A 25,946-nucleotide genomic window follows, 5' to 3' on the forward strand; every position below is an offset into this window, starting at 1 on the left:
TGCTAGCTTTGGGTAATGTACCATATATAGCTAGGGAAGGTTTTGTCTTAAGAACGATGAACGAATCTGTCTACAGACATGGCCAACCTGTTATAGTAGGTTATCAATAACAGTATTATTATTATTATTATTATTATTATTATTATTATTATTATTATTATTATTATTATTATTATAAAAACCTTTTACATTAACATTCATTGCTTTCTCACCTTAAACACGTGGTGTAAAGTTTATTGTCAATATCCTGAACTTTGCAACATCCATTTGCCAGGACATTGCTTAGATTTAAAACTATCTGGGTTCGCAATCTCTGATCAGCAACAATCTTGGACTATCTAATGTTAATTAAGGTAAGGAAGGTCAAGACTAGATCTAATCAGGGTCCGTGAAACCAATAGTAATTTGACGCACAAACTAACACATGTCTGACAACAGTCTGCCGACTGTAGCATGCATGTTAGCAAGCATTCTAATTATGTACAAATACCGACACCTTGTGGATTCTAGAAGGCTGTGCTGAATTACGCCATGTACTTTGTCAATTTATGCAGAAACACCTGATCTGATTAGAATCAGTAGATTGAATGGGACGTTATCAAGGAAAATCATCCCCTGGGAATGGGCCAGTAACAGGTAGAGAGTAGGTCCGGATCAAGCGCTTTAATGGACGTCGGATGTAGTAGCCGCTAGAGGGCGCTAAACAAACGGTGTTGAGATAATAGTACCAGTTTAATAGCAACACAGTTAGGTTTAGGGGTAGAAATTAGGTTTAGGGGTAGAAATTAGGTTTAGGGGTAGATATTAGTTTTAGGGGTAGAGGATAGATTTAGGTTTAGGAGGCTATTAGGTACCTACTGGCCCATTCCTACGGGATGATTTTGCTTGATAACGTCCCATTCAATCGACTGATTCTAATCAGACTGGCTGGTCAGAAAGGCTACCATCATAAGAAAAATCTCTCTCGGTTGGCCAAATTGAGGCACAGGCATCCACAACGATGTGGAAATAAGAATAAGAAATCAGGAATGTCCCTAGGAATAACAAGGGTAATTTAATCAGGTTGAAATCTTGTGGATTTCTTGTTGAAAAAATAAAGTTTCCTTTGAAATGTGCGAATATGTAGGGGGGGCAAGCAATTTAGATTGGAATTTGCTTGTCATTAACCACCACATTCGGCCACCTGATATCACTGCATGCAAATAAATGCAGTTAATTTTCATTGGCTTAAGGTTTGCCCTTTATAGAATATCGTCAGAGACCTGCAAATTATAAAAGAGCATTTAGACCCAATAAAGCCCCTGATGAATCTCAGTTTGAACAACAGCAGCTGCAGCAACATGATAGACATCACATTCACCTGCTCTGTGCTCTGAATCCTGGGTTCCATCTTTATGAGCTACAGCCAATATACATCCCTGTATGGACTGGGGGGTAAGCCCAGGCTGCTGTAATCCCTGACAAATGTTTAATTACAATGGATTAGGTTCAGTGGAGAAGTTCAAATGCAGCATCTGTGTGTAAACAAAGTATCAGTTAATCAGGGTTTGTGTTCTCTCTCACAAATGTACCACTTTGCACAGGGTTATAGAATTTGAATTGCAGATCAGAGAAGTGAATGCAAAGCTTATTTCTAATTTTAATTGCAGGGCTCCACACAGCATTATAAGTGCCATAGCCTCATCAGATCAACTTCATTTAATTTAATTGTTTGCAGATCTGGAGATGCACATAAAACAATATGGGTCCAATGCATTTGACTTTAATTTAAATATTATAAACAAGGAACAAGCCATGTTTTAAATAAACTTTATTTAAATGTTTGTTCTGTTACAGCTGGTTGTTATTAATGATCTAAAATTGTTCATACCAGCGCTTATAAGACGATTCTAGATGTGTTATTAATTATTTATAATGGATCCTTAACCGGTTAAAAAGCAAACTTTCAAATAATTTTTTTTTTTTTTTTGGTCATTTGTTTTGCTAAGCAGACCATTTGATTTCCACATTTTTAATTTTTTTATTTAGGATACATCTTTCGACATTGACAAGTTTGTGGTTGACTTCATTTTGTCCTCATTGGTTCTTTGATCACCGCTTCGTCCTGTAAAATGACGCATTCCATCCCTCACTGTTTTAAGCTTCACCGCTTGGTATTTTCCGTTCAGGTCTGTGGTGAAAAAGAGATCTTTATTAATGACACATCCTGTGACATTTAAGAGAGCGATTCCAGAGTCCGTGCATGGGGCTACTAGTCATCTCTCCGTCTCCAACACGTCTGAGCTGTGATATTCGAAAGTGAGTCTAGTAACATTAATCAGAAGTGAAGACTATAGTTATGACAGACAGCATCATCACTGCATCCCAGACAAATAGAAAATCAATGCAGTCACTGGCTCTTACCACCCAGAATTGATTCCCTTTTAACAATACAAGTGACTCAACTTACTGCACTGATGACGGCATTTGCCAAATCATTAGTTTGCCTATTTCTTATTGGTAACTATTTTTTAAATTCTATGAAATACATCATTAAAAAAAGCAGCTCAACCCATCCTCCTGGGGATAAAACATCAACTTAAGAGCAATATTTTAGACTATCTAAACCCTGTAGTCTCACTTGCTATTTAACAGCATCTTAGCTTCCCATCTGCACTTCTGCAAGCTGTAGCATCCAGTTACTGCCCTCTGCTGCAGATGTGCTAAACTCATGCAGCCTGTCCCTTTTTTGTTTGGTGCAGCATGTGCTTATACACATTCTGACACCAGATGGCAATGTTCTGCTGTTTGTGTGGTGCAGGGATTAAATGTTTAATAGATATAACTGTGCCCTAACTCACACATGGATTTCATGCTGTTGGCAAGTTGTTTCACATCAGAATAACTGATCTAAGATCATTTGGAATCCTTTAGCAGAACTGTGTTGACCAGAAATGTGGTGACTTAAAATGGGATGAGCATTTATAATTATTAGCCAGTGTATTATTGGAAACAGACTATTACTGGTAGTGTATAGCTGTTTCTGAAACATTAATCAGTCCCCATATAAAGTCTTCAGCTCACCACTGTTACGTGGCCACTGCAGAGCATGCCCACAGGTATTTGTTTTTATGAGTGCTGTATGTCCTGCCTCCGTTGTCTTGAACGCTGGTCTCCTGACCCATAACCTCAGGCACTCAGTCATACATTCAGAGGTACACATTTGCTTGTCTAGCTGAAAAACATGCGTTTGTCAGTGTTGAGTCCTAGCATTTATTCTCAAGACCTAATTCAATGAACTTTTAGCTGTGATAAAGCATTTACAGGCATTAAACACAGGGAATGCAAACATCAGTAATAAGGCAATACTAAACGTATTTAGTCAAATCTACATAACACATGCATCAGTGAAATCAGCTTCCTTGGTGACAGTAAAAGTGCCACTAGTACTGACATCTTCCATTTAAAAAAATCGGATTTCTAGCAAATATCTCTGATCTTAACAAAATCAGCATTGTCCGTGCATGCTTAGAGAGTCCACTTTCTGTATCTCTTTTGGTCATGCGTGAACCAGACTATATAAAGTTAACTTTAGTAGATAGTATACATATATTAGAGTTTTTAAAACTCTGGGGATATAACAAGACAATCTGGTCTAAAAATGTGTCTGATTTTTCTGTTAAGTAGGCTGCTGCTGTAAAACTTTGTACGCTTCCAACTCCCAACAAGCAGAGAAATCTTAAAACAGTAGTTTAGAAAAGCAGGGAATTGTACACACGGTCTGCTCTTGATGTGTAGGCGTTAGATTCTTATTGTTGAATTGTATTCTGTGACATTGCAACAGAAATAATAGAAACACGAAAACACTGTATGTGCTTCACAATATGCATGAATGAATGTGGAAATTAAACTATTTTTCACTATTGTAATTATATTATCAATGTAATACATTATCTTCCGAGGGCAAATCAAAATACAAAATGTGGTATATATATATATATATATATACTGTAGAAAAGAAAAATAAAGTTCACTTCACACATAGAGGCTATGCAAATGTTAGGCAAATGAATGATACCCACTTTTTTCAGGAAGCTGAATTTGTGTCCTAGCAACACTGCTAAAAGAGGAACAGAGCCAGATCTAACCGCTAGCGGAGGTTCTGCGTGAGACTGCAATAAACAAACAAGTAAGTGAAACTCAAGGTTCAAAACAACAACTGCATTTGCCTGCCATTTCCATTTGATATTTGTATATTCTGGAGTTTACATTTTGTTTTTGTATGAAGGGCACGCACTATTGACTTCACAATGGGGTTCCTTATACACTAGGGGGTCTAATGAAGAGTCAGAGATTCTATCACCAGGTCTGATGAATCAGCTGCTTTAGCTCATCCACAAAAAAAAAATAATGTCTACACTACAGCTGAAACTGAGTTTTGGCTTAAATGGAAACACCAGTTACTAAGTAGTTACCAAGTAATGCTGCATTGCAAATTAACTTTGTAAGGAGTGCACAATGTGCTATGTAAGGGTTAAGATGTGGATGTTAGATAGCTCATGATTTTTTTTTAACTCTTTCAATACTGCAGACCTGTCCTTATAAAAGTTTACAACAGTATTTCTTCTTAGTATTTTTCCCATGGATATACTAATACATTTATTATTATTATTATATATTTCTTAGCAGACACCCTTATCCAGGGCGACTTACAATTGTTACAAGATATCACATTATTTTTAAATATAATTACCTATTTATACAGTTTTTTTTTTTTTTACTGGAGCAATCTAGGTAAAGTACCTTGCTCAAGGGTACAGCAGCAGTGTCTCCCACCTGGGATTGAACCCATGACCCTCCAGTCAAGAGTCCAGAGCCCTAACCACTACTCCACACTGCTGCTCTTACTATAGCTTGCCATGGTTTGCCAGGTTTATAACTATGATTTAGCAAAGCTCTCTGCAATGCTAACATGGTTTATTGTACTTTCACTGTACTTTATTGTAAAATACTTATACTAGTATAATATTTAAGAAATAAACACAACTAGCACCAAGGCAATTGAAGGAAGCGAGAGATCTCAAGGCTTGCTACAGTAGTTCCTTTTAAGTGATGCAACTGCTGGTAAGCCCCACCCCTTTTCAACACAGACACTGCCTTCCTTTTTCTAGCCTGTCCTGTACCTTTCATTCAGTTCCTGTTTGCAGTTCAGAAGCCCAGCAGACGAGACACTTTGTGAAACTCAAACAGTTTGTTTTTCTTCGAGGTACACCGTTCATCAGTGAAGGATGTGGTTACTTCAGCAGAGCCTGATACCCCCTGCACAGGCGTAACAGAGATCTCTGGACTTGGCACACAGCGGAGTGAACTGGTGGAAAAGGAGATGGACTATGCAATAAAGCCTTTAGAGTCCCAGGTAAGACACATGCTACTGTGATGCAGAGCTTTCTCTTTAGACAGTGTCTGTATCTGAGGAGCAGCTGTATCAAGGCCATTAGGCTCTTGAGCTTTTAAAGACATCTTTTAACAAACCTCTCTGGTGATATATTCATTAGTTTACTGCAATGCTACAACTCCATGTTATAGATAATTATATATCTTATATCACATAGTCTATAACACAGTATTGTTATAGCTCCTCGTTATCATTATTAATAGTCATTGAATGTCATTATTCATAGTACATGTATGTACACCATGTGTATTTTTATAAGAGATTCTTAAACTAACATAAATACAACAGCGTGTCTGCCATACCTACAGTAGTAGCCAGTAGTGTCTTCTAATAAATGGATGTGAGTGCAGACCAGCCTTCTTGGTAGGGCTTCCCAACAGAATGACTCGCAGTAAATTTGCAGGGGGTGTAAATTTATAATGTATTTAAATAGAGTGACATTGAAGGCTTTAAAATAATGCTTCTTATCTCTTATTTGTACTAGCAACATCATTGCTTATCATTTTTTGTTTTTGCATTTTTATGCAGATTTTTTATTACAATTGAGATTTTAAACTGTTGCCTCCGGATATCCAATCGCTTCCTGTGCTGTAGGACAGTCTCACTCAAATTGGTATATCAGCATGTCAGAGCAATCTAGAGCAATGTATTCTCTGCATAGTCTGAATTAAAGTTAGAGCTTAGAGGATCCGTAGTGGTGGACCACTGTGCTGCAATGATATGGCATGATATTTTAGTTTGCTGTGTTAAAAAGTGTATCTTATATTCACATTAAATAATGACGGTGTCATATATGACATTCAAATGATATGCCCATGAAACTGAGGAAGTGGGGAATTCTGTCTAAAGCTGATACACATTAAATGCATTGATTTTAAACCCTTTGTTAGCAGTCCCTTGAATTTCTGTTAATAGTCGTGTGATTACACAGAGCTAACACAGTCTCTCTCTGAATTCTTTCAGTCATCACGTTGAATAAGAAGCACGCGATCATTTCAAATCCTGTTTATGGAAGTGACTCTGTGTCTGCTCAGGATAGCACCACCGCAGTTTAATATGAACAAATTTAATCCTGACAGCGCTGTGTGAATTGAATTGCAGTTACTGTGAAGTCACACTGCCACTAAAGGGATGTCAAACAAAGTGTTCAAGACCGCACCTCACAAGAGAGGGTCCTGAGTGAGAAGGCTGTGTTTACAGTTAGTCATTCACATGCTGCACTTTACAAGCACATCTGAGAAAACCCACATGCATTAGTGAAACAACAGTGCAGATTAGGCCAAGGGGTTACAGTATTTAGCCAACGCATTGCCGGCCTATGACTGTACATTACTTTGGTGACCTTCATTTATTATTATTAATCACAGTAAAGCCTCTTATAATCAGAGAGCCCCTTTATCTGATCCCGGGGTTTTTTTTACACCAATCTGGGTATTCTTCATATTAGCCATGCTGTTCGGGTCTGTTTTAATCACCTCCACGGCATCCAATCTCCTGGTACATCCTGATGGTGCTCATTCACTCTGTTTCACTCTGTTTTTGTTAAGTATAGTTTTTCTGACTTCATCTTGGTTGCAAGTGAACACCTGGAGATCATTCTGCAATCGATTTTGTTTGTTACTGACAGTGTCCTCATTTTGTACTCATGTCTACATATTTCGGACTTTTCCAAGGTAATATAAGAGTGGAATATTTCTTTTTTTAGAAAAAGAAATATTGTTTTGCTAGGTAAACATGGGATGTTTTTAAATAGAAAAATAAATCTGGGTACATTTTAAACATTTTAACCATTTTAATCAAATTTACTCTCCCAATACGTGATAAGTGTAGAAGTTCCCATCTCTTCAAGTCTTGTTTAAATCTGTCTATTAACATGTGATATAAGCTTTAAGGAATCTTGTGATGTCATTTTAAAGCCCAAATATGTTATCCCTTGAAGAACCCCATTGTAATCGTGTAGATCAGCTGTATGAGGTGGGGTTTTGTAATTTATTGGCAATATGTTCATACCGCATATGCACAGGTTTGATGTATGTACATTTATGAATCACGTACACAATTGCTTATGAAATCAAAGCTAATTAAGCTGCCACCCCTACACTGAAGCGATGTTATCCAGATACAAGGGTAGCATACGTTCATTTTTCTTCTTCATATTTCCTCATATTTTGCAAGTACATGTACTTCATGCACACGTCTTTTGACGTAAGCCGCTCTCTTGCGGTAAGGTTGGTGGTTATGGCAACAGAATACTTCTGGAGTCATGAATCATGACACACTAGGCGATCTCTGGGCCTATAGGAACTAGCAGGTGCTCAGGCGGGGCTATCCCTTCAACAGCAGTACTGCAATGATTCAGACTTTACTCTGTAATCTGGGACAGATCTTAATGTTGAGGCTTTATATGAAGTAGGGAACTGTTACAAAGAAACACAGAGTGAATAATGAGGCAGCTTACACTTACTGTTGCCTCTGTTTTATTGCTTTTAAAGAACCCTCTGTTCAAGGTCCTTCTACTTTTCACTGCCCCCCCCCCCCCAATTCGTCTTTGTTCTGGGCTAAATAGATTCAGGCTCCTGCCACAGTGAACCACACACTGAAGACACCTTGCTCAGCTTGCTCGTTGGTTGAATGGGAAGATGTTTGTCTTATGAACCGCGAGGTTACTGTTTCGTCTCTAGACCCTGCCTCTCCATCCAATTCAATGGGCTGAGATGCCAAGCCATTACAACAAAGCCACATTTTGTGGCATAAGACGACCCTTATAAAGCAGGAAAGACTAGACAGTTATGAGGGCTGACCTCGGTTCATGTTTCTGATAGTGACGCCATCAGATAGGGAACCAAGTAAAGTTGTCCATTGTTACAATATTCTCTGTGTCAGAGGTGAGTCATTGTGTGAAGGACACAAACTTTCTGTTATTGCAGTCAAACAGTTAGCGGAGGAAGTGTAAAAAAAAAAATAGTTGGTTTTCCCTGAGATTTTAGATTGGCACTCCACTTAGATGAGATTACCTTTACTGTGTTGTATGTGGATGGCTTTTTTGACAGCAGCGACTTGATTTCTGCATGCAGTGGGGTCTAAATAAAATGAAAAATGGAAAGGGGGAAGAACACGTTTTACGGTGACGGTATTTACTGTTGATCTGGCATGGTGTGCAGGGTGAGTCATACATGGTAGAGCAGGTTTGCGTCCTGGCTGTGCAAAGACGCTGGTCTTCACCGGGAATTCCGGAGGGAGTGTCTCATTGGCTCTGGCACTATTGATCCTCTACTGGCCAGGCGCCTTGTGAGCTAGGGTGGACACCTGCAGGGCTGGCCTTTGTCCAGAGGCCGGTAGCTTTCTCTCGGACATCCGCTCTCGGATTCCTGAGGCTCGGTCGTGGGATTGGAGGACACCCACTGAACCTTCAGTTCTCCTGAGCTGTGTGGGGAATTGCTGCGGTGACGGGAAAAAATAATTGGCCATTCTAAATTGGGGAGAAAATCGGGAGTAAAATATTTGGCCACTCTAAATTCTTAATCCATCCTTGTTGCCTAAAAGAGCCATTATCAGGGAGATCTTATAGAAAGAAAAAAAAACCTTTTTACGCCACTACTGTATATGTGTTCTCTTTAAACAGGGTTCATGTTTCAACGCAACACATTGTTTGTGTTTTGCTTTCTGATGGCTTCTACTTGAACCTATAGATTGTCTACCCATCTCCTCTAAATCAAAAGACATATTGCAGAGATCAATGCATGGCTCCAGGGATATCTGTTGGACAGCCCTAGTCTAAAAGGCTTTGCTTTACTGTTGCATGTTAAAGCAGCTTTTTTTCTTTATATTCTAACAAGATGATCTCATTGGTTTTAAAGGAAGCAATTTCCAAAATGGCTTCCTCCTTGGCCGGGTTATTTCTCCTTTTTAAAAAAGACTAGAAGAGTTTGACTGAAATGTTATTCATACAAAATGCAGAAGTAAGAATAAAAGTTAGATGTCAAAGTGCGGGTTCGAAGCAAAATACAATAACTTTGGCCAAGCTTGTTTTTGTGCAGCGATTTGCGGACTTGAAAGTTGCGTGCAAGATAAAGTCATGTTCAGAGGTTTCTAAACCAGAGATCCACAGAGATTTCTGTAGCTTCTTTCGTCTTCATTCTAGATCCACATTTCACACTTTTGACTTAAACTGAACTTGTCTTTTTGACTTTGTGCCTAAGGTTTGGTTTAAGAAAATGTGGAAGTGTGACCCTATTTGGGGAAAATGACTCTGAAAGGAAGCTTGTGTTCCACAGACTAGAGTCACGATATCGGTTGTTGACACAGATCTTTGTTTCTTTTAAACAGATCCTCATCCAGCAGGACTATTTGTACAATGAGTAATGTTTAATGTGTGTAGAGAGTGTTGGCCTCAATGTTGTACAGTCTAGTATTGGGAGTCCATCACAGAGCTGGATATTATACACAAGAAGAAGTTATATTATAGAGGTGTTTTGTCATAACACTGTACAAAACTAAACAGCATCGACATGGCTAAAAATATTGAGACAATTATAGTAAATCTGGAAATAGATATCAAAGTTGCTGAGTCTTGCTTTACTTGAATGAATAAAACCATATAAGCTGATAGAATTACAGAAACGTATAAGAGAGTTTTGTTCTCTAAGTTTATTGATAGAAAAACAATTCAGACACCCAACACAGACAATTCTGCAGGATGTCTGACTTAACGATGTGGTTATAATTGACAAAAACAGGGCATTGAAACTGGTGCTTTTAACCCTGTTCTTATCCTGCTCTGCAACCTAGCTGGTGCATGCTATCTAACTAATACTGAATATCAAAGTGTTGCAGATTTCAGAAAAGCTACACGCTCTGCAGGGCAGGGCGGACTTGCAGGATTTAAGCACAAACATAAAGAGATTGAGAGGCAGCATTAGGAAGCAAAGCTGTTTTTTTTAACATGTAGGAATCAAAAGTGTCAGACAACTCTTTAACACTTCACTCGGAAGACAACCCTTCAAGCTTTTACACTTCGATTACTTTTATGAAGGTAAATAGTTTCCAGACAGTGCAGGGGCCAGAGTCAAATTAAACAAAACAAAAAACGAAAAAGGACTGCGATAACGCCAATAATTAAATCTGGAACTAGTAATCCCTTATATTTAGTGTCTCCTAATGACCCTGGTTTACACCTTACTAGTCCTAAAATTGTACAGCTGGTTGTGTAGTAACAATGCGGCTACATGTTTCATTTTGTGGTCACCTTCTACCATCATTGTGACTACACTTTATTTACGCATGTGATTGTGTTGTTACACTGCACTTACTATGTGCTAGTACAGTATAATAACTCAGTGATTAGAGAGAGAGTTCATGTAAAGTGTTACGCTAGGATCACATGGTGAAATTGATTTGTGGATCAAACGGAGAGCAAGGTGCCCAGGGCAAGCTTAAGGCTTTCTTAAGGAGGCAGTGTGGTCCAGTGGTTAAAGAAAAGGGCTTGTAACCAGGAGGTCCCCAGTTCAAATCCCACCTCAGCCACTGACTCACTGTGTGACCCTGAGCAAGTCACTTAACCTCCTTGTGCTCCGTCTTTCAGGTGAGACGTAATTGTAAGTGACTCTGCATCTGATGCATAGTTCACACACCCTAGTCTCTGTAAGTCGCCTTGGATAAAGGCGTCTGCTAAATAAACAAATAAAATAAAAATAAAATTTAAACGGCTGTTTGTGGAACAAAGGGTTGCAAAAACAACTTAAACAATGCAACTAGAAATATGGGTGGTTTGATGATTATGAGTTTCCAGATGTTTCATGAAAACAATCAGGTCTTTAATCTTTAAGAAGTGAAGGTGTGGCACCTTGTGGTTTTATCAGTTTCAATATGATTCTTTTTTTTTTAGGTCAACTTGACAATTCCAATTCACGGAGACCGGATCTTTACATCACATGTAATACACTCCGTCCGTTTCTTAATGCACAAACTTTTACTGTGACTACAAATTAGCTTATTAGCTTCTTATTTTAGACCAATGACCTCACTTCCAAAGACGTGCAGGGTCCCTAAAGCAAAGTTAAAGCCCCCTTAAAAAATGATTAAATGTGGTTCTGGGGAAAGCGAAAAGAGGAAAAACCCCACTGTGAGAGGAAAACTCGGGAACTGTTTGTCCCTTTACGCAAAATGCCACAGCAGCCCAGACAAATGTCATATGTATCTGATGATGATGTGTAGCTCAAGTACAGCACTCCGTATGTTTATTCAGGTTGAGGGCAGGCGTTTCTTTTTGTAAATAAATATAATGATGATAAGGAAGCTGGTTTGTACAAATCGTTATCACCTAAGACACTCACTTTTCACTGTTGTTTGTTTTTGCTGCTTAGCAACACTATTCATCTTTCAGGATGTAGAAGCAATGTCTACATGAAAAGGAATCAAAGAATTTGGTTGCTCTTGTAGGAGGGTGAGATATATTTTTTAGCAATGCTGGCCAGACCTTTGTTCCCTATAAACAGCACCATGGGGAGGTTTTGATCTAGGTAATCATGGTCATCAAAGTGAAACTATGAGCAGTCATTAAGCAGCGAGCAGCCGGTATCACCTACCTAACCATGTACCGCTGCAAAACTTTCTAACTTTCCCAAACCATAGGTGAAAGGGCATCATTATTTTCCTTTGTTGTGCAACAGAATATGCAGGTATGTGATTTGACTGACTAAAAACATACATTTCCAGATAACTGAACTACCCTTATACAAATGTACTACAGTATAGTCTGTATTTAATATAAAATAGATATCCTACAGGAAAGTCCTATAAGATCTCACAGCTTGTGTATGAACATATCTTTAACATGTCGCTCATTCATTTAGTTATTTGACCTGTGGGGATTTCCACACTGGAGTGAGTCAACACTGAGAGGGTCCTCAAGAGATATAATACATGTGACTGTCGTAAACCTCTGTGAGATGCAATCAAATTTCATTTATTGTAATATACTGCGGTTCTAAGCAAGCCATACCTCCTGAATTACTGATTTCAAAATGTACAGAAATTGTGCAATACTGTAGTAAATATGGCAATACGCCTGCATTCTGCAGGTTTGCAGTATCTACTACAGTATACCACAGTTTACTGCCTTCAATTTTTATATGACAGGTTAGCGAAACAGGTCACCACAAATGTAGGCATTGCTGGAAGGTGTGCATTCTTTTAGCTTCTACATCAGTACTCATCGAGGGTTACATACTACAGCGTCTTTGAAATTTTAGCACCAGTCCCTTAAATTAAACAAGTTAAAATGCTACAGAGTGCCACATCAGGCAAAGATATCCCATTTTCTGGCATAACCCCTTCGGTCATGAGTTTTTTATTTCATTTTTTGAAATTTTAAAACAGTTTGTGTGAACTCTATGAAGTTTGAGTAGCTGCTTTGCATAACTTTGAAAGAAACATAAACGGATTATAAAATAGATACATGGATAGGAAACTTCACATGGTACAATTATGCATGCAGCGACTGAAGGGAGACAATAAGGGTTTAATTGATATGCAACTACCCTTTATTTGAAGTTCAATTACAGTAAACAGTCAGTCAACAGATTTTGGATCACTTTGTTTTTCACTCAGATTCACCCCTCTAGCCTCCATAAAGAATCACGTTTAAGCTTGCCGGCACCCCAAAGTGAAACCTGACCCCTGCCCCAAATAATACATTTGCTCTGTGTGGTATTTCTTAAATTTTAAGATAGATGGGTATCTATCTTTCATGTTCTACAAACAGGAAATTATATATATATATATATATATATATATATATATATAAACCCTCTTGAAATAAATCATCTTATTTAAAAATGGATGAGGAATCTAGCTATAAACAGACAAGACTGGTGTAACCGTTGCACCAGATTCAGATGAGCTGTTCTGAGTTAAAAGTGCTGCTGTTAAATTGGGTCTTAATCCAAGCAAAGTCAGACCCTCTGTAGCCCATTGATGTGCTTAGAAAGGTATAGGTAGGACAGCAATACAATCAATCAAGCATCTCGGAACATGCATTACTGATCATAATAATAACAGGCTATAGCTATAGAGTGTTAGAAGAATGTGGGACTAGGGCATTGACAAGAAGCCTTATAATATATAGGTTTATAACATTAAATGACAAGCTGCACACTGTTTACTCTAGGTGTGATTAATACGGTATTGTAATTAAAACCAATTAATTACACGTTTATAGATGTTTTATACATTGATCCTGAAACAAGAGCACATTTTGCTTGCTGTTATGCTGTGTTATGTGTTTCTGTTATTATTCTTTCATTGATCTCTGTCTTTGCTCAAGGACCAGGGGTTGGGAGATTGTTCTTATCTTTCTAACAGTTCAGTCATCGTTTGATGATAAAACAGCATGCACATTTTGTTAAAACTCAATAACAGAATAACCACCATGGTATAACTATGCCAGAGTATGCTGTCAATATCACAAGGGGTCTGTGCAGTGGAGCATGCGGTGGAAATCATTTGGTTGCTGAGGCTGACATGCTGGGCTTGGTTGTAAGCTTGTGTTTTGCTGAGGTAGATTTGCATTGAAAATGTATTGGGCTCTCATGCTTACCCTCCATGGCAACTGTTTTCTCACCTCGGGATGCAGCCTAATTCTGAAATGTTAGAGCAGATGAGATCAACGATAGGAAGAGGAAATGAAGCACAGGGTCTAAAAGCAGCCTTTCTTTCCTGATTTTGTCTGTTTGCTTCGCTGTTTGTGAATACAATAGTAAGCCACCTTATTTAACCCTTTACATGCCATTGTGAAGCTGCTTCACAAACCACTGGTGGAGTGCCTTCACGAGAGCTGGGTTCACTAGCCATGAATAGTAATGCAAGGTTATAATCTACAGTCCACGGAACAGTACACAATGGGCACAGGAGGAGTAAGAGGGGAATTGCTTAGAACCTCCTGCCAATGCTTCTCTTTCACAACACATTAACAAATGTTTGAACCACACACTTTTTCATTGTGTTGTTTGCACATTGTAATTATTTTTTATACATTGCAATTGTCTTTTTTTATTGTTTTCCAGGACCCCCTTGAAAACGAGGCCTTGGTCTCAATGGGTAAATCCCCTGGTTGAATAAATATAATATTAGGATATTAATGGTCCTGACCTGCTCTTCTAAATACCACCCAGTGACTTTGTCTTGCTCAGATTGCTTGCTGTAGCTCAGTGGATAGAAAACTTAATCCCTAAGCTACCAGGGTTGAATCCTGCTCTCTGTTTTACTCAATTTGAAATGATTACTCATACAAAGAAGGGGCTCCTTTCTTTGCAGAGTGCATTGGTGTGTAATTTGTGAATGATCTTTTAATACACACACATTATTATGTGGAACATCAAAGCTGGCAAACAATATTGACTTCACAAAATACACTTGGCAGTGATTTAGTGTTACCTAACCTGCTGTACTTGCCTGTTTTTGACCTAAAACAATAGCATATCACTGGAGCACCTGCTTCCTCAGTGGAACAGAGGACTTATCTTCCTGTTTGTGGTTTTGGGAATGTGACCAAGGTACTGTAGAGTCATTGATACTGAAATTATGTAAATGATATAGTACAACACCAGCCTTGTACATACTGCAACATTTTAACATCGTAACTGACATGTCTGCTGTGGAACACTGTGTGAGCAAAGACATGAGCGTGTTCAGAGTCACGTTTGCACGCCTGTATTAAAATTCACAGCAGTTTTACACCAGCAGAGGTAGAACGCAATAATGTTTTTACTATTTCTATATATCCTGCATATTGAGTATGTTATTATAGAAGAGTGCAGATCACCTATTCAAAGATTTTCACTTTATTATAATTTGTTTATTTAGCAGACACCTTTATCCAAGGCGACTTACAGTAAGTTTCATTATGACCAGGTTTGACTGTGTATAGAAAAGCTTCATTTAAAATAATAAACTTGCAGGTACGAACTGTTGTTTTCATTAGAGGGGAAAAATAACACTTTTTTTTTTTTTTACAAAGTCTGTGGAGGATATCATGGTTTTAAGAAATCTTAGAAAATAAGAAAATGTTACAAAGATTGATTGAGCAAGGCTTCTGTTGTAGTGCACTTTGAAAAGTTGAATATAAATTGTTCTCTTTAGAAGCACCTTTCTGTGTCACAGGTAATGGGACACCTGAGTCAAAGTGAAAATAAATTTGGGATTAAAAAAAAAAAACAGCAAAATAAAGCTCTTGTGAATCTTGCGAGAAGTAGGCGTACCTATTAATTATGTGTTTATTTTTGGCTTCTCAATAGACTATAGGCTTTATTTAGAAAGGAAGTGTGCATTGTGTTGTGTGCAGCTGCTGAAATTAATCAGACACGACTTGTACATGAATGACTTGTGGATGAAACTCTGAGGTCAGCTGGTTCATGATAATTGTTGTTTTCACCTGTGTCCATCACACACCTGTTTCTGCTGCCTCTGATTAAGGATTATTACTGATTCATCTTCCCTGCCGGTGTGAGCGGCAGCGTGTGCAGCAATCGTGTAAGAACATGGGAAAGGACCCTGGCTATTTTGGAGCTGTTCTGGGGTCTGTATTCTGTGTTGTGTTATTTTATTAGTTAGTTGTGTATTTTGAATGTTTAATATTCTTCATGTATATTCACCTGTTATTTACTGATTTTCATTTTCTTGGAGTGTTGATATAAAAATAGACCCCATTATTTTACTAGTGTTTATCTGTAGAACAAAGAAATGCAAATTGGCCCGTCATTTCATATTGCTTGGCATGCAAATCCCACACAGTATCTGATGCATTGGTATCAGCTGGACAGTCACAAGCACAAAAACAAGCTCCTGTATGCTGGTGCACCACATGCTCTGTGATCTCAGGACTGCTGTTTCACAGACAGCACTGCCATCTAAACAATGTGAGGAAGTACCAATCCGTCTGGTTCTGAGACATATTCAGCCATACCTTCTGAGCTCTGCAGCGGAATGAAACTGTTAATGTTGCAAGCTTTGGAATTAACGACACCAGAACAGGTTGGTTTGCTAGGTTTTCTTTTCCGAATTCTGTATCTGTTTTCTATGTGAGTTCACAGAGAAGTCCTCCAGCCACTGTACAGACCCGGCGCATCCTGCTTTTTCTTTAATATCCAGGAAGACATTCTTCCTCCACTGCCTGTGTCGAGGGGGCAGTTGTGTGTTGAACTGCATTCCCTCTCTGGTAAATCAACACACATTTACTAGCCAGGCTTCATGAAGTGTAACAGCAATAGTGTGGTTCATGTGGAGTAGAGCTACATAATGAAGCTGGTAATACAATGAGGAAGAAGCCTAGTTGGCCTGTAACCTGGACTCTGTGTATACTGGTCATTTCTTGTACTATACAGGTCTTTGCACAAAACAACAAAGTTGTATCTGAGTGAAGAGGCATACGGGACAATGTGTCAGTATGTAGCTGATATTGCTAATAGTATTAAGTGTCTCACTGCAATAACACATAGATTACAAAGCTGGTTGTGTAGTTACAATCTATCTAAGTGTTTAATTAGAGAATGTGATTTATTGTTGTGTTTGTGCTACATTTAGACGCAGGCTTGTGTATTTACGGTATAATTGCTATATTATAGGGCTATATTCTCAATGTTAATCACTGTTGCCTATTTGTTTTTAGTGTAAAAGATTTTTAAAAATGTGCATGTTTCCCAATACATCCCTACTCGTCTTCTGATGAAGTCTGGTACATAGAATATGAAAACAAGTTACCACACAACAAGAAAATGAGGGAAGTGCATGTTCCATTTTTGTTTGTTTACTCAGAGCCAGTCAACCCCACATGTTTGTGGCTAATCAGTTGACATGGGTCATGTGGAAGTTATTGTGCAGTCCAGTCAGTTTCACACTTTCTATGAGCGAACAGTTGCTGCTTGGTTGACTCATGGTTAGGATCGGCTATGGTTTAAAAGCCAAGGGACATATCAGCATCTGAAATGAAGTATTTCCTTAAATGGCTGTCCCTGTTAAAGCATGGGAACTTGTGATTGCATCTGTAATGTCGCCACTTATCAATGCCAACATCTAATGCATCAGCTGCAAAACTACTGAAATGAGTAATTTGGGTTTTCTTTCAAAGGATGCTATCTTAATTTTCCCTGATGGCATAACAGCAGACAGTACCATCTTGTTTCCTTTAAAACTACCTGCTGACAGCAGGTGTAGGCGTGTGGTTTATCCACCCAAGCACTTTCCTTCTGGGCTGAACATTGAGCTACACTGAGCAGAAAGCATGGGTATACTTTATATAGCAAACCCTACAGTAGTCCCTCATATTGTCCTCTCAGTAAAATCTGTTTGGAAAAGTTGGTCTTATATGGGAAAAATAAACAAAACAACTATATAACCCAAAGCTACAAATATGTGTCTGAGTGCTGAGAAGAGTGATGTTTACAAGGTTTTTTTTGGTTTATTCTGAGATGTTTTTTTACATGTTTGCTTGGTTAGGAAGTGTTGTGGTCTGGAGGTGCTTTGTGCAAACTACAGCATGCATGATTCCAGAAGCCCCCGAGTCTGAATGCTTGCACAGTATCTGTGACCTGTCATCCTGGGGCAATGGCTCAGATCCACACCCCTGCAGTAACCAGGACTGATACCGAGAGGGTGTCTCTCCTGTGTCATATTCTTGTGTAATAAGTTCTGCTTGGTTCCAGCATTAATGGGTACTGGCAGTCGGCTGTTGGTATAAACCCCCTTTCACATATATAGCTAAGGGGAGGATTTAATCAGCTGGATTTCACAGGATTTCACAGGAACCTTGTACAGCACTATGGGAACTCAACCTGGACTGTAGCAGCCAACCTATCCGTGGTTGATTCAATGCAGATGGATTCCCTGTTGCTGTAAAATGCTTTGATATTTTACACCTGTGCATATTGTTTGCAAGGTATTGTATGTCTATATAGTGCATTCTGCATTCAGATTAACATGTGTTTCCCATTTCCTTGCCAGGAGATGTTTTAAGATGCAGCACACCTCGTGCACCGAGGACCGGATCCAACATGCCCTGCAGCGGTGCCTTCACGGGCTGGGCAGAGACCCCTCCTCCATGGACACATGGACAGGTTGGTGGGACTCCGTGTGTCACGTGCCTCTCTTCTCGAGAAGGCTTCATCCGTGGCTTTTCATACCTAACTATAAAACAGTCAATCGTCGTACATTTAGAAGTACTAAAAGAAATTCAATGCCAAGAGTTTAAACTTCTTCAATGCTCTGAATGTTGCAATGAGTTTACTCACATTTTTTTTTATCCAGGGGTGGTATGGTCTTCACTCACAAGTGATAAAGTGCGAATGTCACGTAACGGTCCCATTAAGATGAACATGCATGTACTGATTTTGCTCTGATTAGACAACCTTGCATAGGTGTGATTCGGGATAAGTGTCACTAGGTACCGTTGGTCATGTCAGAGAGGGAAGACATATAGTCAAAACGTTTGTCATTAAATTCACAAAGTTTCTTTTAGTATCTCAGAATTTTTCCTTGGCTTGATTCCAACCACCAGGAGTACTTTTTAAGTTGTTAACAATTAAATTACTAACATATTAACAAAATCTGTTCATGACGTTAATTCATATAACTTGTTTACTACTCATCTCGTTACTCCAGTAACATCTTTACAAGTGTGATAATCATTTAATTAACTAAAAAAATGACTTTTATATTAAATGCAAGCCAATATTGATATCACATAACATTTACCAAGAGGGGGAAGTGTCAGAGAGCAGGGTGCCAAAGGAAAACCTTTAGAAATATATAACAGGTAGTGTTACGAATCAGTAACAAAAAATCAGTCCTTAAATTAAACTTCGGGGTTGCCTGTTAGTGGTTTGTATCATTCGCAGTTTTACATTTTTCTTTCACAAAAAGCTGTGCAAATTGGAGTATTTGGAGCTTTTTGGGTGACAGCGTGAAGAGTTTTAAAACTACATAAACAAGGAACATTAACAGATAGTGCCACCATCATCAAACCATCATATTGAGGAGAAAAAGAAACAGATAGCAGATGTGTTGTTTTAATAAAATACCAAGTAGATCTTTTTTTTTTTTTTTTTTTGGTAACACACTGGCAGAAAAGGAAGTAGCGGAGCAAACCACATGGAGCACTGAGGTTGGGTAGTGGAAGATGGGTGGGTTTGAGTGGGTGGTACCCTCGCACTTGCATAGCAAAGCTCTATTCAGAAAAGGGCAATATCCTATTCTTCATTCCACTCACACAAACGTGCACCTTAACCCCCTGAGTGCCAGGTGCACACACTTGTGTGCTGCTTCATTCTTTTATATCAATGAACCCCACAGTGTCACACAGATCACCTGCACTTCACACGGCTCCAACTAGATGGCAGTCTCGAGTCCCTCAGCTTCCTAGTCTAGTGTAGTCCTGAGTTTAGGGTATGTAGGTTCCTATGCCCTCTACCCCTTCTTCTTTAAATGTTTTATATTCACGATCAATTAGAAAAAGATACTGAATTTAAATGTGTCACTCTCTCTTTTAAATGTCGGTGAACATTTCACAGATAAGAATGATCCAAATCAAATACAAATCTTTTTGACACACTTTTTCTTCCCACACAAATGCGTTCATGACAGTTTGCCCTACTCTGCTTCAAAGATGAACTGTTTCCTTCATTCAGGACTGATGCACTTTGCTTAACCAAAATAGGGTTGGTTTATAATAAATGAAGCCAGTTATTTGTTCCCTTATAGCCATCAGTTTTATTTAGTGATTAACCATTCTATTATTTTCTGAAGAACGAGATTAGTCACATTTTCCAGCAGGATAAAAGTACTTTTTCTAGCGTAGGGTTGAATTCGTAGTTTGATTAAAACAGTATTTTACTTACAATTAATTACACTATTTTGCATCCTTCTACAGTTTTAATGGTATGCTTTATTTTAAGCAAAATCATTAAATGCATTCAGTAATACACTTGCCCACCAAACACAGGTTTGAGCCTTTGTGTGCACAGAAGCGTAAGGGAGGCTTGGTAAAGTATGTCAACCAGTTCCTGCAAAATAAACTTGTGTTTTGTGATGCGCAAGTCTAATGCTGTTGCTGTAACCTCTGTAAAGACTACAACACTTGTGAAATAACAGGAAGGCAGTTCAAGCAGTACTCTATGTTAGGTGTGATACAGATTAATGCAACTGTATATTGTTTTCAGGCTGGTTATCTTACCTGCGTCAGGCTTGTTTGCCAACAAGCTTGCATTAAAAAAAATACGCTGCATCATTAAATATTTCGCTTCAGTCACATTAAATCATCAGACTAAAGTTGGACAGATCCAGTTCTATTAAAAAATCTGTTTGTGCATGCTGTACCATCCTGCTTTACTGAAACTGTACACAGCTGATGAATGACACAGAGTTAAACACATGTTCCAACGCATACTGAAAAGTTGAACTAAAAAGAGGTGGAAAAAAGGTCCAGTAATTGTTGTTGTTGCCTTTTAAACATGCATTCAAAATTATTATGTGCTTTTTAAATACTAGGCATTTGTCATTGCAGTATGTATGCTGTTGACATGTTTTGTATGGTTTGTGGCATTTTTATCAGCAGTTTGGATTATAGGAGTTGTTTATGCTGATGTTATCTGTGTCACAAATGCATTTTCTAACCTTTTCAGAAACAGCTGAATATGTTTTCATCATGCAACAAACTACACCCCTTCTTGGAATAATGGCCCTATATGTTGCACTGTACTGTAATGATTATTAAGGGTCAACAAAAGAGTAATACTGTAATCACGCTTTCTGTAATTGCACATCTTTGGTACTTTCCTTTCACGCCTCAGTTACATTTGTTTTCACTGCATGTCCCCTAAACTTGGATATTTAGCTGAAGTGAAAGGGCATTTTCAACACATCTTAATATGGATGGAAGTGGAAATTCCAGGCCATGCATTCTTTTTTCACATTTTTCTACATCTATCTTTTTCACATTTATCTGTTGTTTTTTTTTTATTTTTTAAACTACTTCAGAATGACTGGGTGGGATACTTGTTCTTTATTTTCCCCCAAAAAAATAATAAACCCAAAATGGTAAACAGGGCCCGATGTTGTCTTGAGCTTTTTTTTTTTTATTTTTCTCACCTCCTCTTCCTGCCTTCCAGTGGGCCTGTGTATGAACCGCTGGAGCCTGGAGGAGCTGGTGAACAGAGACCCAGGAAACTTCCTCATTCTGCTGCAGCAGATACTGAAGAGAACCAGAGAGGTAAACACGATTCTGTCTCCCAGTTTGGGGAAATGAGATGAGTTTAAAAGCTCTAAAACCACAAATGCAGATGCAGATCTTTTGCATTGTGGTTAAGATGCTTGCTTGCGGGCCACATGGTCACCTGTTCCAGCCCAGCCTCCTCTCTGCTCCAATAGCACATGCTGTAGATTTTCTATGAATCGATATTTAAACTAAAGTGTGACCCTAGACTCATGTAGCTTAGGGATGAAGTTCACTGGACAGACTGTCACTCAGGAACCGTTTCCTGCACTCCTATGCGTGTGTACTGTGTATTTATAATGCTGTTGTGCTGTATAGTGTTGTCCTGCAGAACCACCATCAAGTCTGTCCCGGGTGTGGCTGATTTTTATGTGTGTGTGTGTTTTTTTTAAGGTGCAAGTCAATTCCGAGTATGTTCTCGTTGCCCCTTTGGCTTTGATGTTCTTCTCTACACTTCTGCGGGTAAGAGAAGAGAACCATTAAATACTATGATATCACAGGGGCTGATGCACTACAGTAGTCTGATTGAATATACTGCACAATTATTGGGCAGCAGTGTGGAGTAGTGGTTAGGGCTCTGGACTCTTGACTGGAGGGTCGTGGGTCCAATCCCAGGTGGGGGACACTGCTGCTGTACCCTTGAGCAAGGTACTTTACCTCAATTGCTCCAGTAAAAACCCAACTGTATAAATGGGTAATTGTATGTAAAAGTAATGTGATATCTTGTAACAATTGTAAGTCGCCCTGGATAAGGGCGTCTGCTAAGAAATAAAATAATAATAATAATAATAACAATGACAAAATGTTCAATACTGTTGCTATTTAGTAGACCTACTGTACATTATACATCTCATTGTGGGAACATTAGTTCAGTGGTTATATGGTGTGAAATATTACCAGTTATACAGCAGTACAGAAGCAGTACCACAGACAGCACAGGCTGTGTGGTCCAGTGGTTAAAGAAAAGGGCTTGTAACCAGGAGGTCCCCGGTTCAAATCCCACCTCAGCCACTGACTCACTGTGTTACCCTGAGCAAGTCACTTACCTCCTGCTCCGTCTTTCGGGTGAGACGTAATTGTAAGTGACTCTGCAGCTGATGTATAGTTCACACACCCTAGTCTCTGTAAGTCGCCTTGGATAAAGGCGTCTGCTAAATAAACAAATAATAATAATAATATTAAGGGGGAGATTTTGTTTTCCTTTCAGACTCCCTTCTTCCCACCGGACTCCACACTGCTGAAAGAAGCCTGTGAGATATATCACAGCTTCCTCACCTGGCCTGAGCCCTACTGCAGCGTCTGCAGAGACCTGCTCACATTCATCCACCAGGAGCTGAAGGCACCAGGTAACTTGGAAAGAAAAACAGGCTTGTGGCCACAATGCAGGGCTATCCAGCACCACCTACAGTTAAAATCTTGAAATGATTTTATTAGTATCCATTTACAAGTCGACCGTATTTCATAGGGTTTACTCAACTTTATAGCACTTAACTTTATAGGGAGACAAACATTGTTATACTGTATATATATATATATATATATATATATATATATATATATATATATATATATATATATAAAATAATCAAATGGCATGTTTTCATCATTTTAATGCAACTCAAGTGAAACACAGTTGCAGTCCTTTCAAGTTGATTGAATGCATTGGGACATTCAAATAGTGAAAACAGACCCTGTGGTGTAGTTTTGCTCACAAGTGGTGCACGTTAACAATGGAAGTGGTTTTATGAATTAACTCAGAAATGGGAAGTACAGAGGTGCTCCTCACATCTGTTGAAGTATCTGTTTCACCTTATGTGTTAAGCTGCGGTTTGTTTTTTAGTTTGTTTATGCTGTTTCCATAGTAACTTATTACTACTGTCATTTTAGGCATTTCCATTGTCATGGTGGTTTGCTTTACTCATTCATTCATTCATATATATATATATATATATATATATATATATATATATATATATATATATATATATATATATATATATATATATATTTATACTGATGCATAAAAGAAACGCAACACTCAGGTCTAATGGATTTAATCAAATATTTTAAACATGGATAGCAGAAACAAAATCACAGAAAATGTGAACAAAAATACAGATCAAAGAATCATGATATGTTTTCAGTATGAAACGTGACACACTGTCAAAATGAAAACTTTACAAAGTTGAAATCAGGTATGACCTCCCTGAGCATTAACACAATCCTGGCAGCGTTGACACATAGACCTGATCAGACTCTGGATAGACTGCTGTGGGATGTTCTGCTCCTCTTCCAATGCAGCTGCAGCCAGCTGGCGAAGGCTGGCTGGTCGCGGTTGTCTCCTGTTGATGGCACTGGCGATTTGGTCCCACAGATGCTTTATTGGACTCAGGTCAGGAGAAAAAGCTGGCCATGGCAAGACATCGACATTGTTTTCTTGAAGTCATGCAATTATAATCCTAGCACTGTGTGCTATTACATTGTCCTGTTGGAAAATCGACACTTCCGGATTGGCTTGCAGGAACGGAAAAACTGTAGCCTCAAGGACTTTGTCAATGTATCGCTGAGCAGTAAGGTTGCCTCATTCTGCACCAAAGGCATTCATGTGTTAAAGGAGATTCCTCCCCACATCATCACACTTCCACCGCCCCACTGGTTGGCTTGAACAACGCAACAGCATAACGCTCACCACAACGTCTCAACACACATTGTCTTCTGTCAGGTCTGTCAAGCGCAAAACGGCATTCATCTGTGAATAAAACACTCCACCACACTCTCTGCCGCCACCTCAGATGTTCTCTGGCACACAGAAGACAGCAATTTCATCTCTCAGCTGTCAACATGTTACCCCTGAACGGCCTCTGAGCATGCAAATCATTTTCATGCAGACGACGAGAGTCGTTCTGCTGATGCATGGGTTATTTCTTCCTGGAATTTCTCATGCTGTAGCCACTGCAGTCTGAAGATGATTACGCAGATGAATCAGTCGGATGTGAGGGTCCTGGGCTGGTGTGGTGACCCTCCGCCTTTCAGGACGTAGCCTGTCCCTCACATATATATATATTCATCTGATGAAGTTATGTTTATCTATTTATCTTACTGTTCTGGGAAAGTCCAATTTTCCTTAAAGTTTTATGAAATTACAGAACATAACTAGGCTAGTTTATTTTTTGTAATATATTTTAAAAGGTCTCTGGTGTATAATCTTGTTTTATTATTATTATTATTATTATTATTATTATTATTATTAATAATAATAATAATAATAATAATAATAATAATAATAATAATAATAATAATAATAATAATAATAATAATAATAATGAAGCATGTATGGTACCATAAATAAACAGATAATCAGAATGAAAACTAACAACTCAGGAATTTAAATCATGTTTGATGTGTGTCTCAGCAGCCTACGTACAGTGTTTACTGAAAGTGGGATAGTTAAATTGAACAAAGTCTGAGTGATTTTACCATGAAACTGAATGGTGGCATTTGCTGTCAATCACACAATAATTTCTTTTTATTTTTTTTGGATCAGCTGTTTATAAAAAATGAGGAGCTGCTGTTATACAGTGTATAAGTTATATGCGGCTGTGTGCACGACTCCTGCGTTTACTTGAAGTTACCTTTGCCCTTTTGTTATTCGTTAGTTTTAGCACGTGTCCTCGACCCTGCTATTAATCTAGAGTCAAAGCAGTTTCTAACTAGGTATTGTCCTCTAGCAGTCAGAAAGACAACGTACCGTAAAACCAACAGAATCGAGTTGTCAGGGGAAATCGTAATGACTGCACCTGTATACATCAGCTCCAGTGTCACTTACAATAACGTCTCACCCGAAAGACAGAACACAAGTAGAATAAGTGACTTAATTGCTCAGGGTCACACAGTGAGTGAGCCGGGATTTGAACTGGGGACCTCCTGGTTATAAGCCCTTTTCTTTAACCATCGGACCACACAGCCACCACAGGATTCCTGTTCAAAGCATGAAAGGAGAAAGACCCAGCTGTTAATGTACCAAAACACGCATAGTTTCTTCTGGCACCATCCGGTTTAACATTGAATTTTCACCTTTCAAAAAATAGGAGTTACTATAATTACAAATGATTTGGAAATATGCCACAAAGCTTCCATAAGAACCACAATGTGAAGGATGGGAAGTATAATTATTTAGTTGATGTAGAAGTTACTCACAGTTCTGTGATTAGAAAGATCATTTAAACCTCTGTTTAGTTCATATATACACCATTC

At 38.6% G+C, this 25,946-nt stretch overlaps 1 protein-coding gene across 3 annotated transcripts in view; it reads left to right on the forward strand.

Moving 5' to 3' along the window:
* Positions 1 to 1,316: 1,316 nt before the first annotated feature.
* The window catches only part of LOC117424227 (phosphoinositide 3-kinase regulatory subunit 5-like), a 30,965-nt gene continuing 6,335 nt past the window's right edge, over positions 1,317 to 25,946 (forward strand). Inside the window, exons 1-7 of one of the 3 annotated variants that reach the window (XM_058992324.1) lie at positions 1,317 to 1,434; positions 4,071 to 4,168; positions 5,230 to 5,395; positions 18,428 to 18,540; positions 21,589 to 21,689; positions 22,086 to 22,154; positions 22,900 to 23,038. In XM_058992324.1, coding sequence (XP_058848307.1) covers positions 18,441 to 18,540; positions 21,589 to 21,689; positions 22,086 to 22,154; positions 22,900 to 23,038 — 409 coding nt within the window. In that variant the 5' untranslated portion in view covers positions 1,317 to 1,434; positions 4,071 to 4,168; positions 5,230 to 5,395; positions 18,428 to 18,440. Of the gene's footprint in view, positions 1,435 to 4,070; positions 4,169 to 4,937; positions 5,396 to 16,289; positions 16,463 to 18,427; positions 18,541 to 21,588; positions 21,690 to 22,085; positions 22,155 to 22,899; positions 23,039 to 25,946 lie in introns of those variants that run through there. The other 2 variants (XM_058992323.1, XM_034040403.3) reach the window with 2 other exon arrangements.

Source organism: Acipenser ruthenus, chromosome 19 (genome assembly GCF_902713425.1).
Source record: "Acipenser ruthenus chromosome 19, fAciRut3.2 maternal haplotype, whole genome shotgun sequence".
Lineage (NCBI taxonomy): Eukaryota > Metazoa > Chordata > Actinopteri > Acipenseriformes > Acipenseridae > Acipenser > Acipenser ruthenus.